Below are 12948 nucleotides of genomic sequence, written 5' to 3'. Positions count from 1 at the left end.
GACGAAAGAGGAAGGCGGTAAATCAACACACCGGCTACGTCACATCCGGTCTTCATCAACGCCGTCAGTGTCAAAGCTAGCAAACAAGAAGCTTTACGTGACACTACATTTTTTTGAGGAAATATCAGCGATTGCTTTGATTTTAACACAACGTGATCGGCTCTTTTCAGGTTTGTAAATGCTGTCCAGATATTTCACGCGGCGAGTGAGTGAAGTGTAAATTTTAGCACCAGTCGAAGCTAAATAGAAGAACACGTTGTCTGGCTGCTCCTCTTTGTCAGATAGTAGGTCACCGTTACTGCGTGGGTAGCTCGGTAACTTGTGCTCAGGATGCCATGCCACAACCAACAACTAAACAATATCAGCAGTGGCCAGGAGCACCCGATGAAGCAGGTACGGTTTGCTAACAGCAACAGTAGTAACAGCAGCAGTGTGTCCGCAGTAGTGTCCGACAATGAGCCAAGTGATGCCAGTAGACAGACCGTTAGTAACCAAGAAAACCTGGGACCTCAGCTCAAACTGCTGCCTCTCAACGACCAGATCCGAGAGTTACAGACTATCATCAGAGACAAGTGAGTCCCTGTTTTTCTCTTTCTGCGTGTACACAACGGCACAGACAGTCTTAGTGGGTGTGATTGTGTTTCAAAGCCAAAAAAACAGGACATCTAGGAGTTGTTGCTCACATTGAACAATACCAAAGGATTAAGTCAAAGTCATTATTCTATTAAGGTCGATGTTTTGTTTGCTTACATCACCCAAGAACAGCAATCTAAGTCCAATAGTGCTGCTGGCCCCAAACATACTTCTGGTAAAAAAAAAAAAAAAAAAAAACATATTGAAATTGACTTAAGTACAAAATACTGTGCTATACTAATAATATTCTAGGACAAAACACACAGAGACTACTTACTGTATGCTTGCAATGTGTTACCAGTATATTAGCATGAAATATCAATATTTTAATTAAAGCACAGTGTTGTATAATGTCAGTTACAATTTAACAAATGTATTACATAAGCAAATGAATAGACAAATCTATGGAAATTATTAGAAAATGAAAAGTAGATATTGAAGTTGTTGTTTTTTTTTGTTTTTTTTTTTACCCATTTAGTACACCTCTATATGGGCACCATTAGTTGCACGAAGCATTTCAAGACGGTACTGGATGTCTGGCCATGTTGGCTGTATCATAGAGTCATCAATGGTGTGGTCTTTTGCTTCAGGTCATTGATGTCCCATATCTTTATTTGATAAACGATATCTTTAACATAACCCTAAAGAAACAAATCCAAGGGAGTGATATTTGGTGCACTAGGTGTCCAGGGAATTGGGCCATCCCTTCCAGTCCACCAGTCTGGAAATGTTTGATTTAGGAACCCACCAACATGCAGTCCCCAATGTGGTGGTGCAACATCTACCTGGAAAATGATGGTTGGATGAAGGTCATCCAGTTGTGGTGCTACATATTCAGTCAAAAAGTAAAGGTAAACATTTGCGGTAATTGATCTCTCATTGAAGAAAAGTGGACCATTGATTCAATTGCACATCATCCCACAATGTGATTAAAAACTTTGACAACCACTGAGTACATAGAACAAATCCGATTATCATATGTCATCAATTGCTTTTGTAATACATTTTTAAATTGTAAAGAGACTTGTGGACACCCTGTACACTGTTGCCCATAAAGTTAGAATAAAATATTTAACCTCTAATGTGATTTATTCTTGATAGATAATGTGTATCTGGTATGTCTGTAATCATTACACCTGGTCAAAGTTGATTAATGATGTGTATAGAAGAGGAATGTGTCTGAAAACAAAATTATTCAAAATTTTCAGGCAACAGTGTACATTTGTCTTCATTGGTTGTTCAGACTTTGTAAAATGCACCATAGATGATTGGCTTATAATATCGCTTTATCACGATGCTATTGTGTGTGCATTGTGTGCAATGCATCATGACACTATAGTCTTTAGTTACTATGATTTCCACCCTTTATCTTAAGGAGTGTTGCTCTTAAATCCACACTCTGTTAGCTGTTAGTTTTATTGATATCAGGTGAAAAGGGCTGCAGTATGTTTCAGCTTGACAAGAATAAAGAAAAGGGTGTCTGGGTATCCCTAAAAAGTAATATATTTGTCCTAAATTAAGGCCTTAATTATCTTTAAAATTGATAATCAATCCTCAAATCTGGTCTCAAAGGTCTTAAAAATTCCACTGACAGAATAAATGAAATTTCTATTTTGTTTTGGAAATCTTTGTAAAGAATTTTTAATTAATGTTTAGTATTTGAGCATAACTAATATGGGAATGAGTCACCAACAGTCATTCATGGGTAGAGGGGTTCAGGTATGAGCTTTAGCAGCTTGAACGTCAGTATCAGAAACATTAGTCATGCAGAAATGTAAATGTAATGTGAGCTGGATTGCAACCTGGTTTAGACTGGCAATAACAATGAGGTCTGTTGCACTGTTATTTTGTGAATGTAAGGTCTTACATTTAGCCAAAGACACCTTGAAAGATGTCTTAAAAATTCTTACAGTTGGTTTCTTCAAACCTACAGATACCCTGAAAGAAAAAAAAGTCTATTTCCTGTTGTACTTTTCTACAGTCAAGAATGACTTCATTACTAATGTTTTATTAAAATTTCCAGGACGACCAGCAGAGGCGATTTTGTGTTTTGTGCTGACCGACTGGTAAGACCACAGTTTAACCACACATTGGTTATGTATCCACTTTTAAATTACACAGTGTGCTGTTTTTTTCCAACTACAGATCAGGCTAGTTGTTGAGGAGGGTCTGAATCAGCTCCCCTATTCAGAGTGCACTGTGACCACACCGACAGGTAAGGCACACAAACAGGTTCAGGTCTGAAGTACAACACTTGCATTAAATAGCAGGTCTAACATGTAAAGTCCCTGCAGTGCAGACCAAGCTGGATAGTGCTGAAAATAATAGGAAAGCATAAATAAGTACAAGTCTACAAGCCCACAGTGTGTGATATAACTGAGTGGGCTTGTTCAGAAAAGCTACAATGGTAACTGTTCCTACTTCATGTTCCCTCAGGGTACAAGTATGAAGGTGTCAAGTTTGAAAGAGGCAACTGTGGAGTCAGCATTATGAGGAGTGGTAAGTCACCTACCAAATGAGTGTCTCCGTGTATTATGTCTTTCATGCATATATGATTTGTGCCAGCTGTGCACTTGTTCTGTACAGCCTATTCAGGCCTCATTCATCAGGCCAGGTTATTATGTGAGCTGGACCATACGCGGTTTATCAGCAGTCAGTTCTATTATCCCAGTGAAATTGATTGAGCATTTAAGTACCAAAAAATACAATAGAACCGTGTTGCATGGCTATTTGTGACAGGTTTTCTGTGCTTTTGCAGAACATGTCCTCTGAGGGCATTCAGATGAAGTTTTCATGTATCCTCTCCTACTAATTTAATGAGACAAGCATGCAGTATGGGAAATGTCACACATTGAAGTTGGTGCAGACTGAAACAAAAGGCTTAGTGTTCAGATATGTGCAGTATACAACGGTATTAACTGATGGACATATGCAGTAAGAGGGTAATTTGAGTACAGACTTCTTTGCGGCCACACAGGTGAGGCCATGGAGCAGGGTCTCAGGGACTGCTGCCGCTCCATCCGAATCGGCAAGATCCTCATCCAGAGTGACGAAGAGACACAGAAAGCCAAGGTCTATTATGCCAAGTTCCCTCCAGATGTGTACCGGAGGAAAGTGCTGCTCATGTATCCCATCCTTAGTAAGTAAACCGCGTGCATGGAGGCACAGCACGGTGTGTGTAGTGCTGTAGTTTATCCTCCTGATTCCAGTTTATACCCTCAGTCACACATAAATGTCAAGAGATATCCATTTTTGTGCAAATGAAACAGTTTCCTGCATTTATTCGTTTGGAGAAATCTCCCTTGAGTTGACCTTCACCGAGTCTGCATTTCCACATCATACAGGCCCATTCACACTGTTCTGATAATTATAGCTCTCATGGGGGAAATTATACACTGCCGGGGAGATAGCCACCAAGCTGCTGAATAGCATAATGAGGGCCAACAAAAATAGTATCTTAATAGTCCTGGTTTCCTAGTGTCACAAAGCAGCATTTTTGTGCTTTTGAATAATGATGGCATCCAAGCCAGGTCAACGGTATACTTTATAATGTCAGAGGGATGGAGTATATGGTTACATTGATGCACGCTAACAGGTTTTGGAAATTAAAGCCTGCCAGATGCTAAAGCTCATGGCTACACCAGTCAGCCCACTCATCGGTATCTGTTTGAGACAACAGAAATGTTTTGCTTATGTTTTTTTTTTTTTAAGCTGAATCATTGTAAAATAAGAGGGTCACTTTTAAATCAGCACCTTTTTGTTTCTGTAGCTGAAGCTGCATTCTTTCTGTGTGTGTCTGCAGGTACAGGAAACACTGTGATTGAGGCAGTGAGGGTGCTGATAGAGCACGGAGTCCAGCCCAGACATATTATCCTTCTCAGCCTCTTCTCCACGCCTCATGGTAAGCCACAGCAACCGGCTTACTGCCGCTGCAGCTCATCACCCCCCACACCCACCCCTGCTCATACGCTACTGTTTACTTTGAACTGATGATTGCTTTATAGCTGTACTGTTGATTGTTCTGAGGCGTGAACAGATGAGATTTATGAATTAATCGCGAGAATGACTTTACTTCTGGATAGCAGTTGTGTCCAGTTTGCCACAGAACATCTGCAGTTCTTTAAAGTTTTAATGTATTCATTTTAGTTTTATAAATATTAAACTTTTGATGTCATTAAATAACCTGACATTCCCATTAATTGCCAAAAACAGTTATATCTAATTACATTTATACAAGTGAGTGAAGCATTTAAGTGTCCACATATCTGATGCTACAAACCTTCATACTGTCTTTTTTCACTACATTGACACTTACCCGTTGAGAAAATGTAGATCAACCAAATTCACTTGAATTCTTGTATTCCTACATAAAACCTACCTCTAGTTGGGACTATACATATGCTACTTACAGTGAAAGGTCTTACTAATAAAGCCTTTAAGTGACTGATACATTTATAAACCCATGTGACATTAAGACTGATCATATAATCATACTTTCAAGAACCTCTACTTGTGGTCACGCTGCCATAAAATGCTATTAGCTCTTTAACAATGCTTATGGAATAAAGGCTTTTTTTTCTCTAACTCCAGTTCAATGACACGACCTTCACATGAAAGTCAATTATTTTTTTAAAGCCATTTTTATTTTTATATACAATATGTAGGCCTTGGTATCTTGTAAAAGCAGCTGCAGCGTTAGCTCACTGACAAGGTGTTAGCATCTTATTATGCTCAAGGCATCACACTGTGAGCTGCAGTTTACCACTGCAATTACCGCTACTGGGTAAACTGAGTAGCGGTAATTGGTCATTGCCTTTAAGATGAGTGCTGTCAGCTTTTTCAAGTTCTAGCATGTTCCGCAGACAATATGTAGGTATTTGTAACTTTGGTCAGTATTGTTTAGGTTTGTCAGCAAGTGGTTTAACTTATTCCCAACACCGGTGGTACTGTGGTCGTATACTCATGTTTTATATATGATGTCTTTTACACCTTTCCCAGGAGCCAAATCTATAATCCAGGAGTTCCCAGATATCACCATTTTAACTACAGAGGTTCATCCAGTGGCTCCAACACATTTTGGACAGAGGTACTTCGGCACCGATTAAACAAAGGGCAACCTGAGGGACATGATCTGCAAATTGTCTTGAGCATACTTGGTCTTGTTTATTTAAATGTATTTCATGTTCTCCTTGTTGTGCCAAATACTGCCACTTTATTTCCAAAGGTCCTAAAATGATTTAAAAAAAAAAAAAAAATCAAGTTTTTTTTTTCTTGTTTGTGGTTGTTTTTTTTTCTTTTTTTCCTTTTTTGCTGTGTATACTCATGTTATAGATGCAGAACCACACTTAAACATGTAAAGAGTTAAACAGTGGATCATTTTATTTTGCATGTTACAACAACTGATGGATCAATAAAGGATTTATATTTGTTAACTGACAGAAGAGCAAATGAAGCAGTATGAGTGGTTTTTTTAGTGGTTCAGACATACTGAAAAAGGGAAGCGCCACAATCACATACTCCAAAGACAATTCAGAAACGGGACCATATAGTGTATGTTCTAACAATACAGAGCTGATGTCTGCGAATCTGTCATATAACATTGACTGGGTATAATTTGTCACCATTTTGTATTAATGCATTTCCTAAAGGTCAATTAAAACCACATTACTTCAATAGTTAAGTGTCACTCGATGGAGCAAATGATACAGACACTGCCTGCAGCAGTTACAGCATGAATCAGTAAACTCAATGCACAAGAAGAAAGCCGAACAGTAGAACAATAAATAGACACAAGACAACATGAAACACTCAACATCCAAATCTTTCCTAATGATTCTACATGCGTTCAAACACTGACTCATTCTTCAGATAAAAACAACATACATTTTTAATTAATCAGTGACGTTATGCATTTCCCAAACATGAGCAGCATTTGATTTGGCTTACCCGACAAAGTAGAAAAACAAGTTCAATGAAGCAAGTCAAGAGTCATGATCAAACACCCTCAAGGTTTTGACACCCCCATACAAAAAATAATTTTTCATAGTTGAACAGAAATGGTTTAGTATACCAGCAACACCCTGTGAGAATACTTTCAAGTCCATGAACAGTGAATAAGGATAATATGTTTCTGAATATGGTATTACACTTGTCATGATACATAAACACAGGTAGAAAAAAATATATACTGAAAACAGTTTACCTCGACCAACCAGTGGATGAGGATCAGATGTTGAATATGTTATATGTACAGATACCTGCATGTTTAAAAAGTGCAAAAAAAAAAAAAAAAGCACAAGAAAAACAGAAAATAGACAAAAAATGCATGCCTATGATTAAACCTCACTTTCATATCAGGTTGCATGTGATAACACTCGGTGTCGTAACAAGTAATGGATGATATGATAGAAAACATGTTTTTTTTTCTTTTTTTAATGTTTATTACAGTATGTTTCCTATGCACATACCAAATAAATCACTGCAACTTTACTTGAAGTTCCAGCAACTCATACAGTGTGCTACTCAGGATATGGTTTAATTGAAATACTCTGAACATGAAAGTCAATTTGTTTACCTTCACACATACCCTAGTACTAGGGGGGGAGATTTTCAGCATTCATTCCAGAAATAATGAGCTGTAGCTGTGAACTAAAACTGCAAATTCATGACAGTTGTGATTTTTTTTTTTGTTACCCAGAATGACCCGACATTTTAATGCTGAAATACTGCATTAAAGCATTTGATGAGCTGTTTAAAAAATATATGAAGACAGCCAACTCACAAGCTGGATACATTCTTAAGAGAAATCTCCCACAGCACAGGAATATATTTATATATGTATATATGTAAGGCCCAAGTTAGGTCAGGTGATTAAAAAAATTGTTTTAATATACTTTTTGAGGACAGTCAGCAGACTCGCTTTAAGTGATCTGGGGAGCATTTTGGGTGTAACTGAAGTAGCTTCCACCCTTCACTGTCAGAGCAATAAGGTGCAACACTCTACACACTGAACTCACAACCCAATGCTCCAACAGTATCATATAAAATAGAACAGTGCCTAAGTAGAAGCTTCCCAATTAACAGTAATTCATAATCCCACAGAGGCCAGTACATTAAGGAATAATCAACCCATGGCTAATTGTAATGAGGTAATATTTATCCCAAATCAAGCTAAAACGTTTGTTCATCCATTCATAAGGGGTAGGTGATGCTGCTTGTTGTGCGTCAAATTTTCCTATTCACCATCACACAGGATCAAAGTGGAAATCACAGTCCAAATGCAGGTATCGTCCACACGTTTGGCCCCCTTCATAAATTTTGTCTGAACATCCACAAGATTTGATATTAATCTGCCTCGTGGTACACAGTGTGTGCAATACTAATGTACATCCTCTGTACATGTGTAAATTGTCCTTACATTAAATGACTATTCTTCCATCTCTATGGTAACAGAAGGGTCTTGGTCCTCAACTGGAATGAAAAGAAAAAAAAATCAAGATGGAAAAAAGGAATAATTTTCACAGGGTTTTTCATAGTTAGTGACTCATCTAACACAGTAGTCCCAGTGTGTCGCACATGTCCACCAGGTGGTAGCAGAGTGTAACAGGGTGAGACTGATGTCTCCAGATCAGCCACAACCACATGTGCAGTTTTTTGGTGCAGTCTGACAACAGTCAGCCAGAGCATTTTTAAGACAACAGCTTTTTTTTAACATAAGACACTTGTTTCAAAACCTTGTGCCCTCTGTGATTGCTTAGTGAAATAACAATAATAGCCGCTGATGTTGCACTAAAGACCGGGATCACAGTCCTCTCTGTAATAAGAAAAAAAAAGAACTTTCAAAGAATCTCATCATTAACAACAGCCAATACACAACTGGCTTCTAATATTCCTATTCCTATTTACATTAAGGACAGAGCAATCTTTATTTTGCAGAGAATTTGTCAAACCTCAAAGGTAAATGGTAAATTGACAGTATTTATACAATATAGTGCTTTTCTACCTTAATGTCACTCAAGAGTGCTTTAGAATGGGTCTCATCCATCCATTCGCACACACAAACTCACAGCAGGAAAACAGCCAATGATGAAAGTTGGGCCTTCAGTGTCTTGCCCAAGGACACTTAGACAGGAGGAGCCGAGGATCAAACCAGCAACTTTCTGCTTTGTGGACAACCAGCTCCACCTCCTGAGCCACAGTCACCCACAATGAAGAGACCGCTACATTTCATTTTCATTTCACAGCCTCACCACAAGGTACAAAGTGCCAAGCAATTGGAGATGTGAAAATTGTCCCAAATAAATGTGGCAATTAACTAAATATTAAGGTTTTAGGAAAAAAATATCTGATTCCTTCTATGAAAAATACTTTATTAAATTACAATCCTTTTTGATATTTTCATATTAGTTTTGTCTAGAAATAATGATTATCACTGTCATACATTTTATTTTTGCTTTGTAGTGTGTACAAGGGAAAATGTCTATCACACAGTCACAGAAGCCAAAGTGATATTCTGACCAGCAAGGTAGACTTTTATATGTAAAAAGTGATTTAGACAAACAGCTCACAACATTGCTGATCACTGATTAAATTCCAGGCAAGTGACCAATTGATTAACTGGTTTATAATTTCAAATCTAAGTTAATTACGTTTAGATTTACTAACTATCAAAACTGACTTGTGGTTCCACATAAAACCCCACCTAGATGATAGTCCTATGTTTGACCAGTCATTCACCACCACCTCCTCCCGCTGCAGACCTTCTCCGCTCTTTACAGTAACTCACCACAAATTTTACAGCTTTTCTTTTAGAAAGCCTTAAAGGCAAACTTTTTACACTATCATGTGAATACATTTGAGGCAATGTCACTTACCCAGGCTCCCTTCCTCAGAGCAGTCTTCTGACTCCTCCCACATCTCCTCATTAGCTAATAAGGGGTTCCGGGACTCACTTCTATTCTTCAAGGGGAAGAAGTGGCCATTCCCTTGGCTGACAAGTACACAGTGCAAAAAAGAAGGAAGTTTGTTAGGATCTAAGACTATTACCAAATGTGATCTTGCCGCTCATTTGACATTTTATTCAGCTCAAATATTGCTTCATGCAAACACATTTTCCAGCTCCAACTCTGTAATGTTCATTCTATCCAGTACCCAGAATTAATAGGAGTTCAAAAGTGAGAAAATTCAGTGAACATGTACATTAAAAAAAGCTAAGTAAGCAGCACTGTTAAGAGCAGGGAGTCAGTTTATTATGTACTACTAATATGCCTCCAGACGCACCTTGTGAAGACAGGGATGAACCACAGTCTCCTATTCTCTCCAAATACCTGTTGCAGGTTTTTGCGTACACCAACATTGAAGCCATTTCTGTCAGGTCCACTGACAAAAACTGGTGCTGAAAAGGCCTCTAGAAATGCAAAAATAGAGTGCTGTCCACATCTTTACAGAAGATTTACAAGTTACAGGTAACTAATCATACAAATACCTCTCTTACCATTTGTACAGTGAGGGGGGAGGAGGATGAAGAGAAAAAGGGTTTTCCTATAAATATGTGAAGCCTCACCTAAAGTGGATCTGTTTTTGGCCACCAACCAACAGTGATAGCCAAAGAGGAACATGAGACTGACAAAGAACATGAGCGCCACAAACATGAGGAAGAGGACATGGAACTTGGCGGACCCATTTGGCAAGTCCCCCTGGGAGAAAGAAACAGGAGAAGCACAGCTTGAGAAAAAAATGGTTAGATTAAAATGTTGTAATTGATAACACAGTGATTGGTTTTCCATTTCATAATGTGGCAGAAGTGCTTACTATGTTCAATTCATACTTGTGAAATGAGGTTATTGTAAGATGGTGATGAAAATTTTGACTCGTAACACTCACCACCCAGAATTTGAGGAAATACTGAAAAACTGTTGCTGCAATGAATATGCAGTATAGCATGGAGTAGGAAAGAAACAGAAGAAAAAACTTGTAGTTGGAAAAGCCCACACAGTTGTTCACCCTAAAAGACAAAGCAAATCTAGAATCAGAATAAAATAAATGCATAAATTCCTTGTAGCAGGAACAAAGAGGCTGAGTTATATTTACCAGGGACAGTGATGGTCCATCTTCAAGACACATCTTGGAAAGAAAAACAGAAAAATTACGTGTTTGCTTACAAAAAAAACTTAATGCTAAAGCAAAAAACAAAAAAAATTAAGCAAGGGGGATACTTGCACAGTAAAATTAGTTCATGTGACAGCCAGCGCAACTTTTAATAGAGTTGGCTTTACATTTATTCTGAGAGCAGTCTGCTGATTTCTCTTTGTGTGTGATAAAAAGCTGCTCTGATTGATCATTAGGTTATTCTTTCTGAGCAAAGTGTGCCAACAAACACCTTCTAATTATCACAACAGCTCCCGGCCAACAAATATCTCCTTGCCTAGAGCAATCTCACTAGATGAATGGATTGGGCAGGAAAGGGTGACTTACGTTTCACAAACCGAGCAGTGGTGACAGCGGTCAGGCTTCAGTACCTGGCAGCGGTCGCAGAACCTGATAGCTGGAGACAAGAGGATGACCAGTTGAATGAACGACATTTGAGCCGAGCTTACCCTTCACTTATTTCCTGCAGGCTAGAACTCAGTCTCAGCAATCAGCACTAATGAAAGAGATACATTGGCTGATTACTCTGAATGGGGATGCTCATGAGTACACACACACACAACCTTACTTGTTTTCAACACACACAGATTATGTGCAAGATGATGAACTGTGGCTGATGTGCCCGTGCTGTTACCTCAGGTTTTTTTCCCACATTTTACAAACAAGTCAATAATCCCACAAAAACACAGAAATAGATTTACAAAGAAAATGTTTACCACCAGATTGAGCTCGGGTAAAGATGGGTAGCTTCTTTGCAATCTCAACAAGGATCTGTTTCTGAGCATCAGGCCTCTCCTCCATTTCATATCTCTGCTTGTCAGAGTATGAGAGCTGGAACTAGTGCAACAAACACATGTCAAAGATAATACAAGACTTGCCCCATTCAGCAGACCCACTGTATGATAAAATACATTAGCCACAATATGTTCATAATACCTTTTTGCATGGAGTGGCGGGAGGAGTAAATATTGACTTCCAGTAGGTCCATGAGAACATCACAAAGCAAACATGAAACACAAGTAGATAGGCCACTGCAAATGCAAAACAACCGCAATCCATGATGTCAACCCATTTGATGTATTCACAGTGTATAACGCTAGTAGCACATGAACTGAAAACTCACCTTTTTCAAATGTGTTGGGGATAGTAACTGAAAAACAAGAATAATTCTAATAAATCTGACAGTAACTCGCAAAAGTGAAGCAACACATTCCTGGAAGCATTAGTTTTGTTTTTCCCTATTGGAAGACAATGAATCGGCTAACATTCCTAGCCAGATTGACAGGTTGTAGTTAGCTAAGATAACAATAGCTAGTCTTTGTATGAATACAGAGATAATGCTGACTCCTCAGTGGCAACATAAACAGGTGTATGTGTTGCATTTAAAGGCAAAATATTATACTGAGCAATTAAAAAAAGAAAAGGAAATCACACACCCAAATCACTTCCGCCTTGTATGCTAGCTTATGCTTTGCCCATAACGGTAATTTTGTCAACACTGCTGTGCGGCAATCTGCGATGTCTCCGGTAAAAAAAAAAAAACGGCCAAAATCACAACAAACGAGCACCATTTCTCATACTTACAAAGACATAGCTCAAACACGTAGGCGTAGTACGACCACAACACCACGGAGGTTATTATAAGCACAGGTATCCAGGAGAAAACCCTTTGACAGCATCTCAAACCTCTGGAGAGAGCCATATTCCATCTCACCTCTGCTCTCATCTGCGCTCGACTATTATTCCTGGGATTTATCCATCGGTGTGATCGGGGAGCGACTCACCGGTCTGCATGACCAGGGCAGGATCAGCCGCCGAACAGCTGATGGTGTGGGGTTTAAGGAGCTAATTCAGCTGCAGGAGCTACAGGAAAGTGCAAATCAGGTCTCAGGTCACAATCAGCTAATTGTTTTTCCTCTACTGAGACCCAAACTGGACTGACATTTTTCAGTTTCAGTGATGTTCTCACTCTCCAGTAGAGGCTTTAAGTATTAAAATAATATAAAGAGGTGGGAGTTTCATTTTGTGTCATTTCATGCATTGTTTTATTTACAAAAATGGATTCATTAATGAAGCAATGGAAATATAATATAATAAAATACAGTACGATGTAACAGGCATCACTTCTTACTATATATAGTACTGTGCTTGGACACAACATGGAAATGG

General features: G+C 38.6%; 2 protein-coding genes across 3 annotated transcripts; one reads left to right on the top strand and one right to left on the bottom strand.

Annotated features, from left to right (window-relative positions):
• The first annotated feature begins 31 nt into the window (after positions 1-31).
• On the top strand, positions 32-5880 carry uprt (uracil phosphoribosyltransferase (FUR1) homolog (S. cerevisiae)). Its single transcript, XM_030144783.1, has 7 exons — positions 32-572; positions 2657-2699; positions 2779-2848; positions 3070-3132; positions 3611-3772; positions 4436-4534; positions 5632-5880. Exons 1-7 carry the CDS (start codon positions 331-333, stop codon positions 5736-5738), a joined length of 786 nt encoding a protein of 261 aa, XP_030000643.1. The 5' UTR covers positions 32-330; the 3' UTR covers positions 5739-5880.
• Positions 5881-6105: 225 nt separating this feature from the next.
• zdhhc15b (zDHHC palmitoyltransferase 15b) lies at positions 6106-12526 on the bottom strand. Of its 2 annotated transcripts, none has more exons than XM_030144781.1 (11): positions 12364-12526; positions 11903-11929; positions 11716-11810; positions 11496-11616; positions 11107-11176; positions 10723-10755; positions 10516-10636; positions 10196-10328; positions 9913-10039; positions 9507-9622; positions 6106-8446 (listed from the first exon to the last, which is right to left on the bottom strand). In XM_030144781.1, the coding sequence occupies exons 1-11, from the start codon at positions 12503-12505 to the stop codon at positions 8322-8324; spliced, it is 1110 nt and encodes a 369-aa protein (XP_030000641.1). In that variant the 5' UTR covers positions 12506-12526; the 3' UTR covers positions 6106-8321. The 2 variants fall into 2 exon arrangements, with proteins under 2 accessions (XP_030000641.1, XP_030000642.1); XM_030144782.1 differs by having other exon boundaries at positions 6106-8103; positions 12364-12525.
• Between the last annotated feature and the right edge of the window lie 422 nt (positions 12527-12948).

The sequence above is a fragment of the Sphaeramia orbicularis genome, chromosome 10 (genome assembly GCF_902148855.1).
Source record: "Sphaeramia orbicularis chromosome 10, fSphaOr1.1, whole genome shotgun sequence".
Classification (NCBI taxonomy): Eukaryota; Metazoa; Chordata; class Actinopteri; order Kurtiformes; family Apogonidae; genus Sphaeramia; species Sphaeramia orbicularis.
The sequence above is the reverse complement of the archived record's forward strand: the minus strand, read 5'-3'. Positions and strand labels throughout refer to the sequence as shown.